General features: G+C 54.8%; 4 protein-coding genes across 4 annotated transcripts; 2 read left to right on the forward strand and 2 right to left on the reverse strand.

The window, feature by feature from the left end:
* Positions 1-2620: 2620 nt before the first annotated feature.
* Positions 2621-4559, forward strand: GLRG_03958 (ABC transporter; the record flags this gene model as incomplete). The annotated part of the gene is made up of 3 exons (XM_008094643.1): positions 2621-3080; positions 3140-4470; positions 4524-4559. The coding sequence occupies 3 exons, from the start codon at positions 2621-2623 to the stop codon at positions 4557-4559; spliced, it is 1827 nt and encodes a 608-aa protein (XP_008092834.1).
* Positions 4560-5388: 829 nt separating this feature from the next.
* GLRG_03959 (FF domain-containing protein) lies at positions 5389-8110 on the reverse strand (the record flags this gene model as incomplete). The annotated part of the gene is made up of 6 exons (XM_008094644.1): positions 5389-5622; positions 5684-6442; positions 6497-6613; positions 6674-7718; positions 7767-7915; positions 7970-8110. 6 exons carry the CDS (start codon positions 8108-8110, stop codon positions 5389-5391), a joined length of 2445 nt encoding a protein of 814 aa, XP_008092835.1.
* A 594-nt stretch (positions 8111-8704) lies between these two features.
* Positions 8705-10652, forward strand: GLRG_03960 (uncharacterized protein; the record flags this gene model as incomplete). The annotated part of the gene is made up of 2 exons (XM_008094645.1): positions 8705-8882; positions 8938-10652. 2 exons carry the CDS (start codon positions 8705-8707, stop codon positions 10650-10652), a joined length of 1893 nt encoding a protein of 630 aa, XP_008092836.1.
* A 280-nt stretch (positions 10653-10932) lies between these two features.
* On the reverse strand, positions 10933-13750 carry GLRG_03961 (uncharacterized protein; the record flags this gene model as incomplete). The annotated part of the gene is made up of 5 exons (XM_008094646.1): positions 10933-11513; positions 11571-12088; positions 12137-12858; positions 12909-13655; positions 13715-13750. 5 exons carry the CDS (start codon positions 13748-13750, stop codon positions 10933-10935), a joined length of 2604 nt encoding a protein of 867 aa, XP_008092837.1.
* Positions 13751-25699: the final 11949 nt, after the last annotated feature.

Consider the following 25699-nt stretch of genomic DNA (forward strand, 5'->3'; position numbering starts at 1 on the left):
GAGGCCTGGCGACCGAGATAATCATAGAATATACAGTGTAATTCAAATAATAACCAAGTTATCGGCCTCGTCGCATCGCGGGGACGCGGTCGATGGAGACGAGGCTGAAAGTTGATGGCGATGCCATTGTGGCAGTCAGCCGAAGCCAGAAGGCCATGACGATTCACCAGACCATCAGAATCATCAAGCAAAGTCATCTCCATCGACGCGGCGCATCCCATGGATAGCCGAGGTCATACCCGATGGGGATATCAGGATGGGAGCGCGCCGCTACGAGGCTGGGCTTGATGGCTCGTGACGGGAAACTTGCTGACCCTTACAGGGCCAGTAACCAGAGGGCAGGAGAACAACTTACAAGTCATTAACAAATGGCCTCCAGGCAGCAAGTACCATTGATCTTGACCAGAGGAGGTATTGAAGAAAGGAAGTGGACAAGTGACGTGCTGGGTAGTCTAAAGGCCTGGCGGGTGAAGGGTGGTGGTGGATGGAAAATGCACTGGTGGAGAGGCAGGAAAGAATTGAGGTGGATGCACGGGTGAGGTACAGGTGGTTGTAGCGCTAGCCCATACTGAATCACCCCCAAAAAGGTTGAAATGCTGTGGCCTAAGGCAACAATAGACAGCCATACACAACTGTTCTGCTGTCGGTGGTAGGAGGTAGGCACGGGAAATGGACGAATAGGATAGTAGAGAACTGTGCAGAAAGTGGGTCCACTTGCCAGAGCGCACACACCCGCTGAACTCGCTGCGAGCAGGCATTATTTATTCACCGAGACTCGGAACCCCCCGCTGCTTTTGACAACGCAACTTCGAGAGCATCAAAGGGCCGTGTCTTTGGCCTTTACAGTTGCTTTTCATACCACATTCCAACCCACAACTGGATACCTCTGAATAGCTAATCGATACTTGGCTGGGATGGAAAGCTTCGTGAGATATTGCTCTGTTCGGAAGGCTTTGTAAAATTATCTCTAGTGGTGGGTGACATACGATGATGCCGGCGCCGAGACCCTCGCCATGATCTCTCAAGAGGCAAACTGGCGATGTTGAGTCTTGGGCGACTCTAGGATTAACTATTGTCCGCTTGCTGCACGGCGTGGTGTTTCCAAGGCAGTTTGCACCAATCAAAAGCGACAGTGGCTTGTTGATATATAGAGGACAAAGAGTTTATCGCTTGTTTGAAGCCTTTTGTTTTCACTGATGTGCATGGCGGTCAACATGTTTCTTGCTACACATCTTTGAGAAAATTCAGTACAGAGGACCTCAGTCAGGAAGGATTCAACATTGACTTTATAGTCCTAACCCAGCGGTCTGAGGTCAACAACCTTTAGCCTCTCGAAATGCTTGTAGGCGATCACAAACTACTCCTATTGCATCATAACACTGCGAATAGACTTAAACCAAACATTGGATTTACAATGGGGTTTGCCATGTGTTCAACTAGCTTTTGACCGAATGAGTGTGATACTACTTCTCCCAACATTACCTTCTCGTTGGTAACTGTCCTTGGTCACAACGTTGGAATGATACAGTCGATGATGGAATTGGAGTCACCTAGAATAACAGGGAAGCCGGGAGATGAATGAGTATCCAAGAACTGGAAGTGAACGACCCATGTTCCGACTCATTTTGAGCCCGAATGTCGCGAACCTGACAAGCTGTTTAGTCTAGTCGGCTGGTGAGTCGACATTTGAGTGGCGATAATCCGTCCACCTTGAGCGGGCCATCTTAGCGGCAGGTATGTAAATAGAGATGGATCTCCGTTGCCAATACAGTTGGATGGAGCTACTCCTGGAATAGTGGTCACGCTAGCCTGTTGTATGGGCATTGTACAAGCTGAAAGGTAACTGTCGCCCTGACAGACCGGAAGGCACAGGCTCAAGTCGGTGACTTCTCGAGTGAGTGTACAGGCCAAGTTCAGCTGAGACACGTCAAAAACCCTCATTACTGGATTCAGTTCCAATTCTTCAACAGCGAGTACACGCATGGAAGCAAGCCGGCAAAGACTGCTATGGAGACAGAACTGTCACAAAAGGTTAGCCAATCTCCAGCGGTTACACTACAATAAACAAGCAGTGAGGCCAGCAGTTTGGCCTCAATCAGAGCTGTGATGTCAGGTGGCGAGGAGGTATCGATAAGGTACCCATCCCTACTCTCTAGCAGACATAGTACTTTCACAGTACCTGACAACCCTTCCTGGCGGGGTAAACTTGGAAAGTGGTAGGGTAGGGGAGTTGCCCCGCCAAACCTGGCCAATTCACGCACTCACAACCAGTGACGGCGCACACAAATTGGCTGACCGCCGCAATAACTGTATGTGTCTCTCTCCTCGCAAGAAATTGGAAAACCAAAATTCTTTCCCCCCTCCGTCACCCTCAGAAGGCCAGGTTGCGACGCCTCGACAATCTCGCCAATCCTCGCCGAATTACCGTACCGGCCCTGCTGCTTTACCTTTTTCTCTCTTGATCCCGCTTGCCCTGCAACCGCTGCACGACAACTGCTTCTCAACCGCGCGCGGCTCTCCTCTTATTGATTTGTTGTTGTGCCCAATCTGCGCGCACAAATTCCTGCCCCACCATCTCGTCGTTAACCCCGCCTTCGATCAGCCGGGCACCATCATCGCCATGTCGGACAAGCTCACCCGTGTCGCCATTGTCAACAGTGACAAGTGCAAGCCAAAGAAGTGTCGCCAGGAATGCAAGAAGTCATGCCCTGTCGTTCGCTCCGGAAAGCTCTGCATCGAAGTCAGCCCCGAGTCCCGCATCGCCTTCCTCTCCGAGTCACTATGCATTGGTTGTGGTATCTGTCCCAAGAAGTGCCCCTTCAGCGCCATCACCATCATCAACCTGCCCACGAACCTTGAGACCCAGGTCACCCACCGTTACTCTGCCAACAGTTTCAAGCTTCACCGTTTGCCTATGCCCCGTCCCGGTAATGTGCTAGGTCTCGTCGGAACCAACGGTATCGGAAAGAGTACCGCCCTGAAGATTCTCAGCGGCAAGCTCAAGCCTAACTTGGGTCGCTACGACAACCCTCCCGACTGGGAGGATGTCATCAAGCACTTCCGTGGCTCTGAGCTCCAGAGTATGTTTTCCCGACTCTATAATCCTTCGCTCCCCAGTTGACTAACTTGCCACACCAAGACTACTTCACCAAGCTCCTAGAGGATGACCTCAAGGCCGTTGTCAAGCCCCAGTATGTCGACCAGATCCCTCGGGCTGTCAAGGGTCCTCAGAAGAGCGTCCAGCATTTGATTGATGCTGTGAGCACCCTCGGCAACAAGAAGGAGGTCTGTGACACCCTGGAGCTCAACCACATCATGGACCGCGAGATCAACTTTTTGTCCGGTGGAGAGTTGCAGCGTTTCGCTATTGGTACTGTCTGTGTCCGCCAGGCCGACGTGTACATGTTCGACGAGCCGTCTTCCTACCTCGATGTCAAGCAGAGACTCGCGGCTGCCCGTATCATCCGCTCTCTTCTCCGCGATGACGACTACATCATCGTTGTCGAGCACGACTTGTCCGTCCTCGATTACCTCTCCGACTTCATCTGCGTTCTGTACGGCAAGCCAGCCGTCTACGGCGTCGTCACACTGCCCCAGTCTGTCCGTGAAGGTATCAACATCTTCCTCGACGGTCACATCCCCACCGAAAACCTGCGTTTCCGCGACGAGTCCCTTACCTTCAAGCTCTCCGAGGGTGCCGACGAATTCATGAACGACAAGTCTCGTGCCTTCAAGTACCCCAAGATGCAGAAGACCCTGGGTAACTTCAAGTTGAGCATCGATTCTGGCGACTTTACCGACTCCGAGATTATCGTCATGATGGGAGAGAACGGAACCGGAAAGACCACTTTCTGCCGTCTACTTGCCGGTGCACTGAAGCCTGACACCAAGTCCGCCGTCCCTGAGATGAAGATCAGCATGAAGCCCCAGACCATTACCCCCAAGTTTGAGGGCACGGTCCGCCAGCTCTTCTTCAAGAAGATCAGGGCATCTTTCCTGTCGCCCCAGTTCCAGACCGATGTCGTAAAGCCCCTGAAGCTTGACGACTTCATCGACCAGGAAGTCAAGAACTTGTCCGGTGGTGAATTGCAGCGTGTCGCCATCGTCCTAGCTCTCGGTATGCCCGCCGACATCTACCTCATCGACGAGCCCTCGGCCTACCTCGACTCCGAGCAGCGTATTATCGCCTCCCGCGTCATCAAGCGCTTCATCATGCACGCCAAGAAGACTGCTTTCATCGTCGAGCACGACTTCATCATGGCCACCTATCTCGCCGACCGTGTCATTGTCTTCGACGGCCAGCCCGGCATTGACGCTCACGCTAACAAGCCTGAGTCCCTTCTGACCGGCTGCAACACATTCCTCAAGAACCTCGACGTCTCTTTCCGTCGTGACCCTACGAACTACCGCCCTCGTATCAACAAGGCCAACTCTCAGTTGGACCAGGAGCAGAAAGCCAGCGGCAATTTCGTAAGTCACAAGCAACTACCGTCAGCCATGCTCACCTCACTAACTCGCGAAAGTTCTTCCTGGACAACGACGACGACAAGACGAGTTGAAGAGGGCATCCTTAAGGATGTTTTCCCTTGTCATGATGCATTCAACTCAGGCGTTCCGGGCGTTCAAAAGGGGCATAAGCGGCTGCTGGGGATGCGCGCTTCCGGCTGTCAGGATCAGGGTTCCGGTTTAGAGGAGGATGACACGTCCAAGGATGACGACGCCGGCGGATAACAACGGCGACGGCAGTCTATCCCCTGTTGCCTGGTCCTACGGAGATGCATAGTTTTCTTATGGATATGGTGCCCCTCTACCACAAGTTCGATGGGAGGAAAACCGATAATCTGCTACGGGCCATTGGTTTCCATTGGTCTCACCTATTCATATGGGGTCTTGACTAATCTGTAGATTGAGGGGCGATGGAATAAGCAGGATGACTGCCGTCAGTCTCTGTTGCACGTTATGCTGGAGCAAGACTCGTAGATTCACTTGAAGAGACACATAAACACGTCTCATGTAAAGAAACCAAAATACACAGGAACGTTGTTGAAGCAAAGTGACTTTTGTTTTCTTCGTGTTGCTACTGTATACGTAACTAACCATTAGAACATAGCGAGAGTGAAAAACGATACATACGAACTCTGGCCGGCCCTAGGATTACATTCCTATGACGGCCGGCACAGCGGACTTCTGAAGGCCTCGCCTCATAAGGGCATATGCAGGCACCGAGGAAGAAAGGCCGCGAAACGGGGGAGCGATGCCATATAGTCTGTAATGCGCTGCGGTCATCAGGCTCTCAAGTAACGGCTTGGTGATTCCAATACGTACTCAAAAGTCACTCTTCGTGGTCCGCAAGTGCAGTTGTTCCCGAGGCATCGCCGATGAACACGATCAGTCCTCCTCGATCTCGCCTTCTTCAGACCCCGAGTGGACACCAGCGGGGTCTTCCTTCTCCTTCTCCCTCTCCTTTTCCTTTTCCTTCGGGGCGTTCTTGACCGTCGTCGTTTCCTTGTCCTTGGGGGCAACAGCAGAGGGTGCGGTAGCTAGCGGCGGAGTCCTGTTCTTGTGACGCGATATATCACGTTGGGGGGTGCGCTCACGAGGTGTTTTTTCTCTCCTCACTCTCTGTGTTGGTTGTCAGCGGCTTGGTCCGGAAGGGCACGGTGGCCTAGGTGGTGCGTCGTACCTTTGAGTCTCTGGAATCCCGTCGATCATCTTCGTCTTCGTCGCGGCGGCGTCGCGATCCAGACGGGCGCTCATCGCCGTAGGGAAGCTCGTCATAGGAACCCATGCGTCGTCGGTAGAGCCTCTCCCGCTCCTCCTCCCTATCCCGTCGTTCGCGGTCATAATGACTATCGTCGTCGCGACGAGAACGGTGGCGATCATAGTCACGGTCGCGCTCGCGGTCTCTGTCGCGCTCACGCTCCCTCTCACGGCGAGGGGGAGGTGACAGCCGGCGTTCCCGGTCCACGGTGAGAAGGCTCTCGGCCATGGTTGATTTACGGTGGTTACGCTCGCGCTCGGCAATGGCTTTGCGTCTGTCCGCCTCGTACGCGTCCGGCTCCGGGCTACGACTTCGCCTGGTAGCACGGCCACTGCTACGATGAGATCGCTCACCTCTAGACCGGGGTCTTTCGCGGTACAGGTCGCGTTCGCTAGAGTCACGGCCACGTCTGCGCCGACGGTCACGGTCGGCCTCTTCCTCCTTTTCGCGGAGTCTTCTCATGTATCTATCAAAGGTGGCGATGCGAGCATCTTCCGAAGTGACAGCCTGGAAGGCGGGCGTCTCCGCCAGGCGAACCTTGACCTTCTCGTACGTGTCATCCAGGGTTATGGGAGGATCCATACGCTTCAAGTACGCCCGGAGGTCGTCAGCTGCCCTTCGCTGTTGACGTTCAGACTGTCTCTCGTCGTCCGATCTCTTGAGCGACCTCTTTTCCTTGGCCTGTAACGCGTACGTTAGCGACGTTGAATTTGTGATGGGATTTTGGACACGTACTCGTTCGAAGAGAACCAGAAGAATGTCACGATCAATGTTAGCAGTACGTCGACTTTTCTTCATAACGCCATAGAACTCCTCAAACGTAGTCTGGGGTGTGATATCAAATCGCTCATCCTGCATATTGTTAGCATGGTGAAACCACACAGAAAGTCACGGGAAACGGGGTCAACATACGTCAATGACATCGTAGACATCGTTTCTGGCGCCGCGCATCGCTTTCTCCTCTTCTTCGACGAGGTCCCAGAAGAGCTCTTGCGGACCCGAGCCGCCCTGGCCGAGTATGGCCTTGTACCGGTCGTCATTTTCGACGAGGGGGTAAATCTGACGCCACTTTGTGCTGGCGTTGATCTTGCCCTCTTTCCTGAGCTCGGCAAGGAGGGAGATGAAACCGTCACGAGCCTTGCGCTCCTTGCGGAACTTTCTGTTCTTCTGCTCCTGTTTAGAGTCGTTGAAAGCGCGCTCCAAGGCCTTCATATGGTTTTGGAACGCGATCAATATGTCAAACTTGCTCAGGGTCTTGTACTTCTCATCATTCTGAAAGGGCGCCGTGGATGAAATGAGGCTCTGCGCGTCGGACCAGCGCGTATAAGGCTCCAAATTCAACTTCGGAAGGAGATCAATCAGACCGTCCATAGCAGTTTTGCGCATAGCTGCCTGGTTCTCCATGTGGGCCTTCTTGAGCTCAACGATGTACTCCTCGAACAGCTGGCGGCGCTCGGTCTCGTTGTCCGTAGACCTGAATATGGTCTCACCTTCGATCATGGGCCGTGCCGTCTTCCACCTCGTGTAATGCTTGATCTCGGGGTGGCGCTTGAGCATGGTCTCGAAGTCAGTACGCAACTTTGTCAGTCTCTCCTTTGCGCGCTCCTTGTCTTGGACGATCATGTCATGGCAGTACTTCTCGAAAGCTGCTTTTCGGTCCTTCGGGTCTTTGATTGCCCTGTACTGGGGGTCCTTTGCGATGGTTCGCAGCGCCTGCTCCCAGTTCCAGTCAGCTTGTACGCCGCTGCGCTTGAGCAGCTTGTTGAACGCGGCCTCAGCCTCTTCCTGTGTGGCAAACTCAGGCTCGTTGCTCGCGGGGACGAACGCTTTAGCTGTCGTGTCGTTACCAAACGTCAACTGGCGTGACTCGTGGAAAGTATCGCGATGGTCGCGATAAGAATCGTAACGGTCATTGGAGTACCTGTCAGAAGGTGCACCTCGGTCGTACGGCGCAGGCCTGCTGCTGTTAGTCAACGACGGAGATGGAGGAGCACAGGATCCGTACGCAGGTGTGCTTGGGCCGCTGGTGGCGCCCAAAGCCTTCTTGTAGGCATCAGGCATCTCCCAGGAGCTCGTTTTTGTCTCGGTATTGTACCAATACTTGCGACCGCCTTCGGCAGTGTACTCTTTCCATGGCTGGTTGGCGAGGGCTCTCTGTCGTCTCGAATTAGCCAGCGGTTACATAATACTACCAATCTCAACCCATACCTCAGCCGGAGTCATCATTTCTTCTGGCTTGGTCCATTGCGTGACCTTAGTAGCTGCATTGTAGTAGTAGGCTCGGCCATCGGGCGTGCGATGCTCCTGCCACGCAGGAGGCTGGCTGTAAGGGCTGCCGGCACCGTTCATTATGGCTCAGTTTGTTGACCAGTGACTCGTGGTGGAGACGACTATATTCGGAGCGTTCATGCGCTGATGATGACGCTGGCGACGATTGGAAGACGTTGCAGGCGATGGGCTGACGTGGAAGGTCGTCGCGTAGGGGGGACGCGAGAAAAGGTTGCGAATATTTCTGGTCGGAATGAGCAATTTGGCGCTTGGGACACAAACTGGGGTAGCTTGGGATGGACCCATTCTTCGATATGTCAAGCCATGTTAGACTTGCTGAGGTAAGCCTGTCGAGCCAGCCATCGCACTGTGCCAGAGACACTGAGCAAACAGTCCAGCTCAAACTGTCTAACTCCAACCGTTGGCCCTTTCATCGAGCTCTTACCTCTTACTGCATTGTACAACTAAGGAGCGCAAAGCGCTTCATCCCAAGTGCACATTTACGATTGCGAATTTAACACCAGGATTGTATTCATGAGGTGTCGCTGAGACCATTCTCTGCTCGGCATTGAATCCGGCTCAGCGTCGGAGACGGACGCGCATCGTGGAACTGTCCTCCGATTGCTCACAACTGAGATGAGCCGCGATAGCATACGGAACAAGAGGTAGCCCAATATGGCTATAAACGAACAAATACGAGAGCCCACCGCTGTGGCAAATTTCATTGAAAATGCTTTCCTCACATACTTCATCCCGGAGGCAACAAACCTCGATCTCGAAGAAGCATTCAAGGGTGTCGACGACACCAAAGCACTGTTTGAATCCATCAAGCGGAGGGATACACTCTATTTCGGTACCTGGTTATGTCCTAGAGTAATGAGAGACTCTCAATACTAACGATGCTTCAGATGAGACCATCGACGTGCTCCTAGTTCTGAGAGTGCCTCTCGTTGACGAAAAGACGCTGCGTTCCCACTTCAGCAGGCTGGTAATTCAACTAGAGACCCAGATCGTCAACAGCCATGCCTCGGACCGTGAGAAGCCCTCAATGGACATCATCTTCCAGGGAACCGTCAATGACACATCGGACCCCTTCATCGTTGTGGATCAACCCGAAGTCGAGGAGGATGAAGACCCCTCCGCCGAAAAGGACGAGAACGCTGTCAATCGCAACGGCCACAGGAGAGAGCCCCACATGTACGCCGTATGGAAGCTCCCCGTCTTCCTCGCCCGGCCGCGCATCCGTCTTCAGGGTCCCTTTGCTATCTTCACGGCCACCGCCGGGATTAGGCCCGCATCCGCCGGGACCTCGGGCTCTGCCACTCCTCTCTCCCCCAACTTTCCCATTGGCGGCGGCAGCGGCGCGGGCTACCTACAATCCGGCGTGCCCTCGGGCTTGAACCTCCTAGAGCCCTTCACGAACGACCCGGCGCTCGGCGGCGTCGTCCCGCGCCTCTCGGCCCTCCGTGTCTCTCGCGTCGCCCCCATGACCCAATCAAAGGACACCACCCGGCCTCTCCGTGCCCTTTCCCAGCTCCGCGTCCGCATCTACCCTGCCGTACACACGCGCGTCCGCTTCTCTCGCCCAAACACCATGCCCACGAGCCCAGCCCTAGTCGCCCTGCTCGAAATCGACTTCACCCCCTACTTCGAGTGCCCCATTGACCTGACCAGCATTACCCTCTCCATCGCCGACGGCGGCGTCGTCGACGACCTCAGCGGGCCCGCAGGTCTCGCCCTCCCCATGACCTGTGTATCGCACGACCACGTCACATTCCTCTACCGCCTCTCCCCGCAGCAGCTCGATCTTCCTTCCAAAAACCCCAGCCGCGACCTCGACATCCACGTCGAGGCCGTCATCCAGAAGAACCCGGGCATCTGCACCCCGCGCCTCAGCATGACCTGGGCCACCACCCTCGACTTCACCCTCCCCGTTAACCCGGGCTTTAACGCCGCCATGCAGCCGATGCAGCCCATTCAGCGCTCCCACCGTCCCTCGCAGCTCTCCATCAGCGGCATGGAGGCGGCCCAGTCGCTCGTTGCACCCGCCGTCTCCCGACCGGACTCTCTTCCCGCGCTCGAGGCCGCCACCCGCACCGTCGAAGCCCCGCTGCCTGAACTTGGCATTACCATGACCTTCTGCGGTCCGACGGAGCCTGTCTATGCGGGCGAGGTCTTCTCCTGGACCGTCTACGTCGTGAACCGCAGCACGGAGAAGGCCAACAACCCGGGCGTTCCGCCGCGCAAGCTCGCCCTCGTGGCACTCTCGAAGCGTAGGCGCAACGAGGTCCGCCTCATACGGCCGCCCTCGACGAGCGGCAAGGGCAAGACGGCCGCCGATGCCAGGGAGCTTGCCGACGCCGTGCTGGACGAGAACGTCCTGCACGCCATGCAGCACAACTCGGCCGTGGATGCGACCGAGGTCGTCTGCCTGACGGCCGACACGAGGGTCGGACCGCTTGCGCCCGGGGCTTGCCACGTTGTAGACCTCCAGTTCCTTCCCCTGAAGGAAGGCCTCGTCAGCATCGAAGCCGTAAGGGTTATCGACCTGGGTTCACAGGAGCACGTAGACGTCAAGGACCTGCCCGTTATGTTTATAGAAAAGAGACCCGAGGGGCAATAGACAGAATAAAGAGCGACGAGAGTCTGTAAGTGGGCAGGAAGGCCTGCACTTTGAAAACACAATGTATATCTGGAAACGGGTCCTTCATGAACTATGCTACCCCAGGTGCAAAATCTCTGCTCCAAGCGATGCTATTTCATGTTTCATCAATAGTTGTATGTCGCCGTTCCCATCCTCCATGAACCCCAAACAGTCCAAAGTCCAAACCACCTTGGGTATTTGTATGCGAGTTGTTTTAGAAAAGACCCATTCACGCCGTAACAATGCAAACGCAAGATCATTAAAAGTCGTCAAAGTCGTCATCCCATCCGAGTCGTGCGTAAATCGACTCTGCTTGCTCCCTTGGTGGAGACGACGGTGGCGCCGCTGCCGAAGCTGGCTTGCTTGTCGGCGTGGCCGCTACCTCGTCTCCTAACACCTCCACAGCCCGCTGCTTGCAGGGCGTCACCGGCAGGTCCATATCTGATGACTGCGACCGAACGAGTTGAGGCCGTGACCTGATCGTGTTACCGGGTATACTCAGGTGTTGCGCCCGTGCGGGCTTCCTCGCCATCAGGGGCGACGAGGGTGGTATGGCGGGCTCGTCGGTTGGCGAAGGATCCAAGAATGACCCCCCGCGCCTCACAGGAGTAGCTTGGATGGCAGACGATGGCGTGCTGCCAAGGATGTCGATGTGGCCCCTCCGGGGCCCGGTAGATGGAATCCTCGATGCGCTAGACGGCGGTAAACTCGACATTGGAATGGCCATATTACTAGAACCCTTCGACTCTGCAGCCAACGCATCCCGGAACCGGTGGTTGGCTGGCGTAACCTTTACCTGCACCGAGTCAAAGAGGGGGTGTCGAGTCGGTTTCTTGGATTCTGAGGCCATCTGTTAGCAACACGTCGTTCGACATATATGCACAGGACAAACCATACTCTTAATCGAAGAAAGACCACCAGAAGCCCGCTTCTCCGCAGCCTCAACAACGGTCTTGCCCGCCAAATCGCGGTTCGGTTTACGGATGGCCGTGATTGCGTCCTTCAACTCGGCCTCAACAAGGGCCTTCTTCTGCGCCTTGACGTCGTCCAAAGCCGACAGACTGCTGCTCCTTGAAAGTGAGCCTTGTCTGTCTACGGACGACTTCCGGCTGAGATCGCTAGTCTCCCGCTTGAGGCCGGGGATGCTGGCCGAGGTCGCCGATCTTAACAGAGCAATTGCGTTGCTGGGGCCTCTAGAGACACTGCGCCGTGATTGCTCCCTGAACAGCGCCTTCTCGATGTTCTTTGTTGCCGGCTTAATGGGGCGCTTCGCAGCAGCACCAGGCCGTGCGTCAGATTTGCTGGACGACGACGAAGACAACGACTTCGTCTTGGGCTGGGGCGGGGCAATGATAACCGGTCCGCCGAGTTTACGGTTGATCGAGTCACATATCTCAGGCAGCCGAGCGGCGAAGCTTGACGTTGTCAGCAGGAGAGCGGCTAACAGGGCGAGTCAGACTTACAATGGCATAATAATATCGGTGCAAAAGTCCTTGAGAGGGTCTGGGGAGGCCTTCAGTGCCTGCTCCCCGCCCGATGGCGCAGTAACCTGAGAGTCCTCCAACATCCTCAATTCGTCGGAAGCCGTTGACTGCCAGATACACAGTCGGTCGGCGTGCACGTCCGCCAGCACGGGGAAGTTGTGCTTGCTCCGCTTCTTCGGTTGAGTCTCGGCAGCTTTCTCAGCCTCTGGCTCACCAGGGAGACCAGGCAGCTGACTCTCCCCGGCCCCTTCGGCCGTCCGCAGAGGCTCCAGCGCCAGAATCTCCAGGATAAGAATCATCTGCAGTTGCGTCTCGCGAGTCCTCAGCAGAGACACGTGCGACTTGATCTGTGCCGGCGTGATGGGTTTGTCTTCATCGCCAAACTCGGGTTGGTTCAGACTCCACCACTTGCGCACATGGTTGTCTTCCTCGGGGTACATGCCGTCCTTACCCAACTTCATCTTCTTGGATTTCCTCCTCTTGGGCTTGCTACCCTCATCGGAGTTGTCGATGTGCGTCTTCATTTTTGAGATTATGTCAGGTATCGTTTCGCGGTACTTCTTGTCAATCTGGACTGTGGTCATAACAAGACTCTTCAAGAAGTCTATGAGGTCATTCATATTCATGGTGCCGTCGCAGTCAAGATGGAAGGCGGCGCGGGCTCGAGATAGCGGCCCTTTTGCAAAATACGCCAGAGATCCCTATGTGGCGGAGTCAGTTCAGTCCCCTCGGTACGGCGGAGCCGGCCTACCATTGACTTGTAAAGCGCCTCCGTATATTGCATCCTGATGTTGTCCATGATATCGCCAGCCGTCTGCTGAGCATTGGGTTCGGGAACCGGCTGTGGTGTCGGTTCAACAGCGTCCAGATGTGTCTCGATCCACTCCGTCAGCTCGGGCTTCGCTTCGACTGCCTGGTTCGATCCGCTGGGCGTCTGTGGGCGCGAAACGTCGTCGTCAGACCTTGTCCGCTTCTCTGCCCTCGTGTCGTCAAACGTCGAAACTGACTGCGAGCGACCCCTCTTCCTCACGATCGACTGCTGCAGCGCCTCGATCGCCAGCCTCTTCTCCTTGTGTCCTTTGTGCAGGCAAGGCGTCGTCAGCGGCAGCTCCTGCCCCTGCTGAGACACCTTCGTCTCCTCCGCCATCCGCATACGCGCGACATGCTTCCCCGTCACCGTGGCCTGGTCAGATAAGGCCAACAAATCCACCCACGAGCCCAGCTTGCAGACTGTGTACAGGTTGTGCCCAGAGACGGCGGCGCGTTCGAGCGCGTAGACTGACTTGGAGGCGTCGTTGCGCGCGAGAAGCACGCTCGGCTTCTCGGCGATGCGGTCTTCGAGGTCGAGAATCTTGATGTGGGATTCGTAGAAGCGGCTGGAGGGGAGATCGCCCTGTGGAGCGCCGAGGTCAAGGCATGAGAGCGAGAGGTACTCGCGGGGGAGCAGCATGAGAGGCTGCAGTGTGCATGGTTTCGCAAGGATGCTGGAGGGATGCGCCTGCGCAACGGGTCAGTCGTCGGGTACGACGCGACATCATGTTGGATATGGCGACAAACCTTGACGACAATGGCAGCCTTCAATAGGTCTCCCATTGCGTGGGAACCGCTGCGCCGTCTCTGCACCGTGTCGACGGGCGGCGGCAGGGCTGCATTTTTGGAGTTCAGAGAGCCATCGGAGCTGGGCGTGAGGATTCCCGATCTTTGACGCGACGCGTCTGAGTGCGGGAACAGTTTGGTGGAATACATGGATTCATGGGGAGACGGAGAGGAAAGGGAGACTTGAAAAGATTACAAAATGCCAATGTAGGAAAGTATAAAGCTGAGAGAGAGCGTCGAGGACGTACGGGTCGTTTGTCACTCTCGCAATACCCGTCAAACGTGAACAAGGTGCATGGGAAGTGGGATTGCGGGCAAAGCACTTAAAGTGGCACATCTGGGTTAAGCGACGGCGCGGTGATTGATTGGGAATGCTTTTTCCCGGTAGGTACCTAGGGAGTGTATTATGGCGTCACGCGTCGGTGGTCTAGCACATCCTACAGCGTGTTCTTGGGCCCGTGCGGTGGGGCTATTTTGCCGGAACTAGGTAGGGGGACTCGGCGGTTCGGCCGGCCCCACCATCAATATTCAACGTCATTCCGTATTCCGGCTGGGTAAGGCACTTTTGCGAAAGGAGTCGCCTGGCCTCTTTCAAATCAGAGATATGGAGAATCACGTACTTTATAGCCCGTCGTAGAGTGAAGGATCCCCAAATTCGTTCAAGTTTAATGATTCTAGCCGATTGGGTGATTTAATACCTTTCACCGGTCCGAGGAAGCGTGTTGATCCCTATGTATATCATGTTAGTACCAGAAATCAATACATACAACCATACCTACTAGAAAACCCAGGATCCCGTCCGATCTCCTATAGATAAGCTAGCAAGGGCCCGCGAAGCGAAGGGCTACGCGTCGGTACGTGGGCAAGTGATTGGTTCAAACTTGGCTTGGACAGTTTCAGTGGTATTGAGCCATCACAACAATGTTTGGCGCGCAAACAGTAATGCTATTGATCCAAGGAGAAACGAAGGCATGATTCTAATGAGTGCAGATGTGCTTTCAACGTAATCGTTCTATTAATTCATACTGGCTACCGCATTGTCCATGACGAGCCAGATAGCTTATCTGGTTATATCTACTTCTTTAGGTCAGGCGTTTTGGAAGAAAGATCTACGCCGAAAACCCCCTATGCCGATCTTGATGCCAAACTTGTCGGGGTCGAAGCTTAATTTTAAGGTCCCGTCAGCAGACAAGCCAGCGCCCGTTTCCGTACCATTCAAGACGACTGTGAGGCCGCGCCGCCCAACAAACAAGAATTCCACGTCGTCAAGATTTCGTTTACACGCCTTTTGTGTTATGCATCCTTGTCGACCTGCTTCTGGTGGTCCAAGGCCCTGCCATCGCCGGTCAGCGCGGCCATGATGTCGGAGGCGAAAGCGGCCCAGTCCTGGCTGGTGATGTCCCGGCCCTACCAGAAGTCGGCGGGGTCGGGAAAAGGGAGTGACAAGGACGCCGCCCCAGGACCGATATCCAAGCATTAATTGCAGGTCTTAACGAGGATTGGACGTGTTTGTGTGTGTGTGTGTGTGTGTGTGTTGGGTCGCCGATAGTCAGTCCGTCGAAAGAACCTGCTCTGATCCTCAGGTCGAATGACGCGGGGACAGAATGTATATTAGCCAATGTGTTAGTGCTGCCGGCGCCGCCGATGGTCACAACCGTAAGATGTTGTTGGTGGCATTAGTAGAGGGTTGGCCGTGTTGGTTGTGTTGATGACCAGGGCCCTAGTTAGGTATATAACTTTAGTTAGCCGGTGCCTTAGCTATAGGTTTCTTTACTCCCTTAGGCCTACTATGCCTATAGTGCCCAAGTTACTATCCTTAGCTACAAGACCTACTACACTATAGTTTATAAGGACTGGTATGGTAGTTGGGTTAGTGACAAATAGCGAATACCTGGTGTGGTATGTTTTTGTTGTTTCTTCCAGCTCATTCTCTTGTCTTTTCTGCCTCATATCATGCATCATGTCTTGAATCCTATGGCTAATACTACGTGTTTCCTGGCGTCTGATAGCTATTTGATGATTTAGAGAAAACGAGATGTGTAATGAATTCGGTTACTAACTTTCAGAAGCTGAGCCGCATCTCACCATCATCGACTTACACGCATAGCTTGTCGACGACTCGAGATCATGGATTTTCATAAACGTTCCGGAAATAAGCAGCCAGTTAGGTCTCCCTGATGCTCGACATTGGACTTCACCCAGGCCACCGACAAATCTGGCCTCAGTTACCCTCGTAATTAACCTCGCTCGCCTAATCCCTCTGCCCCCTCTTCGATCGCCTATGGAAAATCCTCTTTCTTCCAAGTCTCCCTCTATTTCTCTTCTTATTTTCCTATCCAGATCTCTCGTCTCCATGCCAAGAGCGAGGGTAGTATCTGTTCTCATCGGTCTGACCAACTGGTATACATCCTACAGGGATGCAAAACTGCACTGACGGTAGGCATGTGTTTTTCGAACCGTGGGAGAAGGATCATCCATGTCCATCTCCTTGGCATCCTATTTCTTGATCTGCCCATGAAGTTGTTCGCATAGCGAATACAACCATTAAGGGGTGGTTGAGAAGACATACCCGGGGCAAACATATGTCTTTCCATTATGTTCCTTATATCACACTGCCCCAAAGTGACGCGAAAGTTCCACTCCCCGACTTATTTTATACTCTGCCTCATTATGTATGCTCCGGCTTGCCTGCTGAAGTGAAATTGTTGGTTCTATATCGGTTTACTGCGTAGTGGGCTCGATAGTGGCACAGTTGGCCATACTACAAGAGCACGTGGGTGAATCATGGTAGTTTTCGAGGCCGATTATCCGAGAAAGAACCATCATGCAACAATGTTTTGTGCCCATTCCTGTAAGGGCATTAAGCCATGTTGATACTTCCCGTAATCTATAGGACTAAGGAGTTGCTCTACGTTATCGGGTATTCTGTACCAGATCAAGGGATTTAGATGTGGCAAAGGCCAGAGGTGTTGCGTATTGGGTTGTACGTGTCGTGATATACCGGCTGAACTAGGCTAAACCGCTCATGGGAATCTAGAACGGTTGTGTTCAGTAAATCTTTGAACCAAGCTGCTGCAAGGCCCATCATCTCTCGGCCACAGCTCACCGGTACCTCCTGCCAAGGTTGTGGACATTGCGGTGCTCCCCTCCCACCGAGACCATCAAAGGCGGCAGCGCAGGATCAGCAAAGTTGCACCTTTACCCTGCCGATCAAGCGGTTCCGAAAGAACCAGATCGACCGCCACGACCTGCAAACGCTAAACACCATGGCTATCCTTTCGAATCCCGATCTGCCGACCCCCGGGCCTCGGATATTTGCCTCTTGGCGCAAGCCAGACATGCCGCTCGCCGTTCTCCGACTTCTCCTTGTCTCCGGCGCTAGAGATGTTAGACCCGCCACCTTCTTTTGCCCCGGGACACTCCTCTTCCGGACTCACTGAAACGGCCAGGAGAGAGCATGTGGGCCCAGAAGAATCCAGACGGTTACCCGCCGTGCGCCGGTGCGGAGACACTGCTTAGTTCAAAGCGTGCCGCGGAATGCAAGGAAAGCCATCCTATTGCAACAAGCTTGGTCCTCCTTATGCACCCGCCTGGGACTTGAAGCACGACCAGACAGAATGCCAACAATGAGACCACCACATTGTGGCCCCTGTCTCTACTGATTCATCTAGTCTAGTAGACATATGTCACAGCTGAAAGTCAAACACGAGTGACCTTTAACGGGACTTTGCGAGAGAGGTGTGTGAAACCTGAAGCCGTAGACTTTTCCAACTGCGGAACTGTCGACTTTCTGTAGGTAGTTCCCCTTCTCCCTCCTAGTCTACCACCGTGTGCCGGTCTCCCCGAGAGCCTTCGTCTCTCTGTCTCTCCGTCTCTCTCTGCCACTCGGGGTGATACACTCAGGGCCCTTCGTCTCGACTTGCGAGCCCCTCGGCTCGCTATATGCCATCCACTATCCCTTGTTGGCCGTTACATTTGATCACAGCGAGCCCAAGCCCCTTCGAGATGCGGTTCTCAGACAGCACGACCCGCCCAGGACTGTTTGCACGCGTGCCGAACTTCGGCAGAGAGATCTCATGCCGCTCTATCGCTCACGCATGAGGCAAAGTCTGCTGGATCAGATGGCTCCAAAAAAAAGAAGAAAAGATTGGCACGGTTTTTTTCGTCTACAGTAAAACCCGTTCGTTTTGTCCTATTCTCGTTTTACCCCCTCGAAACCGGTCTGCCCGCCTTGCCTTTCGCTTCGCACGCCTTCTCCTGGACCGGGGAATGCCCTGCGTGCAGCGTAGCCGGCATGGTCTGAACCCACGACCCATGGCCTTCTGTTCGCGAGAACGAGTGGAGGAGAAGAGGTGGCCTGATAGAACAGGCGTTCCGCACAACGATGGGGTCTCCGCGGGTCTGGGTTCAGGCGGAGCTTATGCAGTTCAGTGTAGGTATTCCGCGGCCGCGGCGCAGCAACCTCAAGGCCTATTAAGCGTAAAGGGTCATTCGCTTTTGACTTTGGACAGAAGCCGTTCCAACAGTGAGTTATTTGTTAGCACTAAAATCCAGTCGAAGATACTCAACTCAAGTCATCCTGGAGGGGGGGGGGGCATCCAAGGGAACCCAGTAGAGAGAGCCGAGAGGAGGGAGGGGGTCGTCGATTGGAAGACGTCACCTGAGCGCTTGGTGATCTCTCGTGCTGTCCCAGACAACCATCTCCGGGCTTCTTTCACGTAGGTATCTGGATCGAGGCGCATGTTGGGACGACAACAACACAATCGGAGTGTGTGCGAACCCCCCCCCCCTTGGCTTTGAAACGTCCAGGAGCAGCACAGCGACGACGAGACCATTGTTTCGAACTGCTGGGGCAGATCTGCGAGACTAGGAACCTAAAGTTGGCTTCGGTCCTCTGCTCCCCGCAGTCGCAGAACCTGCATTGCCTGAAGTCCGGGAAAGAAAGAGATGGCCCCCGCACCACACAGAAGTTTCCGTCGGGAGATCGGCACCCTCGGGGAGGACCTGCGTATTGTAAGAAGATCCTTTGGACGACGCGGACCGCGGCTACGGAGCCTCCTCGTCCTCAAAGCAGCCAGGAATATTCTGCGTACATCCATGCCTGCGCTGGTTGGGACCAGATTTGACGAACTCAATGTTCGTCGAGGAAATGCCCAAGGTTGGAGGCAAAATAAGCATCAGGCATCACACGAAGGCCGTTCGGAGTCGCCAACAGTATAGGGGCTCTCAGACCCATCTCGGGGTTATCACTAGACTGCGTAGGCTTCCTCCGGATCACTACGAGCCAGTAGCAAAAGGCACGTATGCTGCTCATCCTTGGGTTAGCTAGAATTCCATTGTGTTGAGCTTCGGGCATGATACTTGTATTGTATTTCTATGATTGTTTATGGTCAATATTGTGTACCTATGTGACCCTACGACCTACGGGGGACCGCCTTGGATCAGTGCCTTGGTTAACTATAATCCGGCAAAGGCCTCACAGAGTCACAATGACCCATCCTCTCAAGTTGATTTGCCCGATAGGCCCCGGGGTGTCGCCCAGAAACCCTATACGGGCCTTCACTGTTCAAGGGTACTCCTGTCCTTCTGAGGGTTTAGAGTTGTGATCCGGGCAGCACCAACTTCTACCCTCGCCCCTGGCCGGAACCAAGGCTAAGTGAACCTGGTCAAAGCACCAGCCTGGAATCTCGCGATAGCTTCGTGCTCGGGGCGGTCTGAAATCAGGGATACCCATGGAAGCATGTCGCAAGCTACCTCTTCGTGGAAGGCCGCTAAGGAAACCTGATTGTCGCAGGGACCTTTGCATGTATCGGGCGATGTCGACGGTATCAAGGCCACCGGCAAACTGGTCAGAGTTCCGTCTGGGAATATCAGGGGAAGAATAAAAAAAGAAAGGGGGGGGGGGAGGGTTGATCGACCCGAACGCTAGTCTGCGCTATACCGTCATCTTGGGGGCCATTCTACACGACGCGTCAAAGCCAAGCTGCATTCTCTCTCACGCAAAGGAGCCCACAAAACTAGCCCTCAGCCGTGCTCAAGAATGGCCCTCGGAGGCGTGGCATGATGGCTACCTAACAGCGTGACATCCGAGGACCTATGGCTGCGACGAAGATGCCGGGTTGCATTCTTGCGTGGCACCAGTCATGTTTCCCTCTCTATCCAGCGGGCTTGTGCGGAAGGCCGTTGTGACGTTGCCCGCTGCAGATGATATGGATGGAGGTAGTAGCATGGCCACTCCCGCTTCGTGTTCACTGCGCTCCTGGACGCAAGCCAAACAACCTGCATCAGGCAGACGTCGTGCTCGACAGTTGTTGGGCCACGAAGGTAGGTATTGTGTTTCCCACCGCGGCCACTGCAGAAGGAAGCCCGGCTGAAACAAGACATCACATGGCAACAACGGTGGAATTGTGGAAACAGGATCGACCGCCTCTCTACGGGGACGGGTATCTTGGTTCCTAGATCTAAAATCATGTGGCGGGTCGTTTGAGAGAAGCATGCAATCTAAACTCTCACCTGCCGGCGGTGAGAGTGTTTAGTCAAAAATATGCACAGAGAGGCTTCCATCGGTCGCTCACTGTGCGTGAGAAAACTCCTATCGGAGGTCAGATTAGCAGACGTGTTGGGGGGGTGAGGACGGATGGCAGAATCAGAAACACCGGACCTTCCGCCAAACCAGCACCACGCGGACGGCCCGTGGTAGTCAAGTCCCTCACAAGAACACCATCGTCGGAAACAAGCACCAGCGGGTTGCGCCGTTGCAAACGCGCCTTGCGGAATGTTCCTCAGCATCCATCTACCTAACGTGATCCAGCTTGGCAGCCCGTATTAACCACCGGCCGGACTCGTCTCGTCTCGCTCTCGGGCCCTCCAAGAACCGGTGAAATGTGCCGCATGACGCAACTTTCGGGCCTCGAAGCTTTCAGAACAGCGGAGAATGTGGCGGGCGATTGGATGCATAGCGTGGAATGCTTCCATAGGCTAGCAACCGTGGCCGTCAGGGACTAACCTGAGATCAAGCTCCCGAGAAGATCATCTGGCGGCCAATTCCGCTGGACAGGGAAGGGTCTGTGAATACTTGACGAAGCCACACAAACGGCTCGCCTCAAAACGAAGGGGTCCAGCACTCTCGGCAATCTATCCAATCGATGCGTAAATTCTTCGTATTATGCTGCGCGGTGAGTGCTGTGTTGAACCGACCTAGGAAGAGCCTCAACGCCGCGAATGCGTGTGGCTGGATGGAGAAGAAGGCGGACCCGCCCTCACGTGTGCTGCAAGTCATTGGGTTACGCCCGATGAGGGGCTGCGATCGTGGCACTACTACCGCATTGCAGGGCGCACCAACACCATCGTGGGGGCTGGGAAACGGCGGCGATTCATGCCTTTCCATGTCCGTTTCCCCTGCAGTAACTCTACGGCATCTTCTCCGTCATCTGGGCCAGACCATGACGACGGCCAGACGAGGGAAGGGGGGAGGAGACTAACGCAGGGAGAAAGGATGCAAGATGCAGTTTGCAACAACGACAGCGAATCGAGGCACGGTGAAAGAGCGGTGAATCGGCGTTATAGCACACCATCATCGTCAGGCTCTCCACCTCTCAAGCCGCAAAATGGTCAGCAGGTGGCACCAAGATCCGCCCAAAGCAACGCCAGGCTCGAGCTGATGTTCCCGCCGGTACCTGACAGCAAGCAGTGTGAGCGCTGGCATGGTCGTTAGTCGTTAGTCGTTACCTAGTATAGTGTAGGTCTAGCTTGGCGTAGTCGGCAAATGGTGTCAAGCCGCCCCCCCCGTCCATTCAACTTATCCATGATGCTGCCTACTAGCGGAAAAATTGCCAGCCCGACACGACATCCATCCACAGCCAGCCGACCTGTGTTCCAGGTTTGAGCCTCCAGCACTCACGACGTGGCTGTGGACACGGGACGGCGAGAAATCGACGCGGGCTCCACAGGTCGTTAACCGAGCAAAGCAGCGTCGATCCCCGCGCGGGTATGGACAGGGCCCTGACATGACGATACCGACGCCGCGGTGGGATCTCCACACGGGGGCCCCCTCTGGAATGAAGGATGATGAACTTGCTTGGATTGCAAGGCAGAGAAAGAAAGCAGATGGCATGTTTCTTAGCATTCAGCAAGCATACGCCGTCTCGGATATGCTTGATTTGGCCTACACGACTTCTTGACCCAAGCTGAGGGGCCGCTTACTGGCCTGGACGCTTCGTCATGCATGCACTTCCTCCGTAACCCTGGGATCGACCGGGTTGCCGCCCCTCATTGCGGTACCCGTCGTCAGCGCGGATAGCCATTATCCGTACTACATAGTACGCCGAGCGGCACACGATCCGCACACGTCTGGGTAGCCCAAGGCTTTGGGAGAAGCCTGGAACACGCAGCTGACTCAAGTAAGCGTGACACTTGTGCTGTCGTCCACCTACCGATTGATCCCTCGACCCGGAATGCGTCGGAATGAAACCTCTGGAGGTGGAAGGGGAGCAAGAATAGAGGGGTACTTGTTAATGGGGCTTTTTTCTTGTCGATAGAGGCCTGGCGGGTGGTAAACCGCAGTGTCGCGGGAGGAGGGGTAGATGCCTTGGCTAGTGTGGGAAAGGGAGCTGAATGTATCCGAAACCTCTCTCGATGGGGAGAAGGGGGGGCCTAGAACTGGTGTCGGCTACGTCTGGCAGGGAATTTCCGCTGTCAGACAACCGGACCAAGCTCGATATAGCCCGACCGGCAGACAAACGACATGACGGTTCGGCCGGGACTGTGATGGCCCGGGTATCAGCTGGGATCCGCCCGGGAGTTGTCCATCAACCATGACGCAGGTCGATAGGTAGTCGACAAAGATACCTATGTCGTCTCGACTAGCTAGGTGGGCGTTGATGGTGGTGGCAAGCGTACCTATGGTACGGTACCTACATACTACACTAGGTAGAGCGAGATGCCACCAGGCAGGCAGGGCTGTTGATCTGTGCTGACTATCGTTCACCGCACCCAAGAGGCATGTCTCTGATGGATGGACGGACAGGATTGCTTGCTTGGGCTTTTCGAGGACGAGGCCGTCCGTCTCAGCGCCACATCAACCCGCCCGCAGGAACATCGCACCAGTACCAACACACCACCGTTGCCGCTGGCCACCTCGATGCGAAGAGGGGGGCGAACCGGAGCTGACTGCCCATCACGCCCTTCTATTCGTGTGGCGTTTGCGGGGTCACGTCAAATGCGGCGTAGCTTTGTCCTATGCCCTAGGTAGCGGCTCCGTCCTCGACGCTGAATGGCTTGATGGACATCATCACCAGACCCTCAATATTCTCCAGTGTATGTGCTAATGTACGATAGTTTCATGTCAAAAAGCGGGCTTGTTTCTCCCAGCTCGGTAGCATCGTGGCGACTGTCTTACCGTCAGGACAGACCGGATCACCTAAAGGGCAGGAGAGACGAAAGAAAAAAAAGACAGAATGACCAAGGGAGAAGGCAGGGAAGGAGAGGAAGAAGAAGGAAAAAAAAAAAAAAAAACTCCCCGCGGCGACGTCAATCGTAAACGGTGCAGAACCAGCCAATGCACTTGCTTAGGTACTTGATGCTGCGGGAAGCCAAAGTGGGTAAAGATCATGGATAGGGACTCGAGGCCTACACATGTACCGGTCAGTGAGGGGTGCATCAACATGCAAGGTACCAGGGGTAAGTGATCAAGACAACGGGTGCGAGGAAATACCCAAGGGTTCCAGAGGTCAGCCGGGTGTCTAGGTGAGTCTCGGTGGAATGTATCAAGATGATGTCGAACAAACATGAGGCGCAGGTGAAGAAGGCGGGGGGGGGGGGGGGGGGGGAAGCTACCTATTACTGAACGATAGTCTATAGTCAGTCACCTGGCTGCTGTCTCAACCATCGCGAACCGGTTCTCACGAGCACGGGCAGGGCAGAGCCGCCATAGCCGTGACTTGTTGTCCAGCCGGGAGCGGTATACCAGGCTGTCCTTGGCTCGCTTACATGCCTAGCTACGGTACCTAGCTACCGGTAGAAAGTATAGCGCACGACCCTCCGTGACCATCAACGGACCGGCCCTGATCCTTCTAGGTAGAGGCGCGCGGCACACGAACCACACTACTGTGTAGTTCCGTTTTTTGATTGACCCTCTTGCTTCTGAACGGGACAATGCTCCGAAGCTCGACAGGGAGCTTTGGAGCAATGATTTGCATCCTTGTTCAGGGCCTCGCGTGCCCACGAGGCCGTGTGTCCATTCCACTACAGTGTATCCGTAATACGGCTGCGTATAGTGAGTCCATCTCGAACGATCAGATGTCCTGGTGTAGAATATGACGACGTTGGGAGGTGCACGGGCGGAAAAGTGATAGATTAACGAGAGCCGTTGGCGACGAGGCCTTGGTGCCGATACCTAATTGATTTCCGCCCCCAGGGTTACACGAGCCACCGTTTGCATACTCACATGATGGAGCTCGAGAGATTAAACAGTTACGTACGGAGTATCCGTAGTGCAGTACGGAGTACACTATGGAAAGCTGGCCGCCGTCATTCCGACGCTTATTCGCTGCAGCATGTACCGACGGCCCTGGCACGCCAGGCGATCCCTGCGAACCACGGAGCCCGTGGCGGAAATGGGACAGCGAGACCATTGCCCGATCGAGACGTCGTCCCGAACAGGGCCGGGTTTCAAACCTCCATCTGCACTAGAGGCTCCAGAGCCCAAGTCAGTCGGGAGGGTTCGGACTCTGTCATACAGACAAAAAAGACCCCTTGCGAGAGGCCATACTACGTAAGCAGCAAGCAGGTTTGGTGCTGAGGCCCCAGCCAATTAATATCAATCACGACGAGGAGCCGAGGGTTGTTTCAGCGCAGGCCGTTGGGGGCGTGGGTGGCATGCTTAATTGGGCTACATATACTACCTAGTAGTAGTACTGTACGGATAGTAGTAAGCCAAAGGAGAAACGAATGACGATCGGGTCCTGTTGGTGGCTTGGGGGGTTCGGGAGGACGAAAGATTCAGACATGCCGTCGTAGGTACGCACCATCATCATCGTTATCATCCTCGCCATCATCACCATTATCATCATCATCCAGGATGCCTGCCATCCCATCCTTGAACCCAGGGTATCCCAAATCTAGGCCCAAGATCCGGGCAACTTTGGTGTGTGTGTGTGTGTGTGTGTGTGTGTGTGTGTGTGTGTGTGTGTGTGTGTGTGTGTGTGTGTGTGTGTGGTGCGGCGGGCTGGGCGTCGCGTGGCCAGCTCGGCAGGGCTTCTTGACTCGCTCACCGCTTCGGGCACGAGACGTGAGACTTGACGAGCCACAAATAGTGACAGGCGGCGTCGACACCCCCTCGGGCGTGGATTCCGACCAGCATGGTGACGGCCTATTGAACGAGTGGCTCCGGGCGTCGGTACCGTTGCTGGCGGTTCATTGGGTTCTTGTGTTCTTAATGCCGAACAACAGCTCGAGCCGTCACTGGCGCCGTGTCCCGTCAGATGGATGTGACGTGGCTGGTGAGTTGCAGAGTCGCAGCTGCACTGGCAAGATAGTGTTGATGTTGTAGTTGGAGTCGGCATTTTTGTGCCATGCGCGTGCGAGCGTATCCGTATAGGTAATAGTTGCTATTCATCGTCCACCTTCTTAGCGTAGGTACGGAGTAGGTAGGTGGGTAAAGTACCTACCTTGGCGTCCGGTCAGTGGCCGGAATGCTCAAAATACCTGGATAGTTACCATGCACACAGACATGGAAGACCTCAGTACCCAAGTACCTAAGTAGCCAAGTAGCCAAGTGCCTAGGTAGGTACTTTGTCCGGTAGGTACTTTGTCCGGTAGGTATTGATATGATATAGAGCCCAAGCGCCTGCCGCAGGAAGAAAGAGACAAAGAAATCATTGAATGATTCCCTCGTCGTGTTCAACGCCGCGTAAGCAAGCTGCTCAGGTACACGCATTGATTGCCATT

This window comes from Colletotrichum graminicola, assembly GCF_000149035.1.
Source record: "Colletotrichum graminicola M1.001 genomic scaffold supercont1.12, whole genome shotgun sequence".
Lineage (NCBI taxonomy): Eukaryota > Fungi > Ascomycota > Sordariomycetes > Glomerellales > Glomerellaceae > Colletotrichum > Colletotrichum graminicola.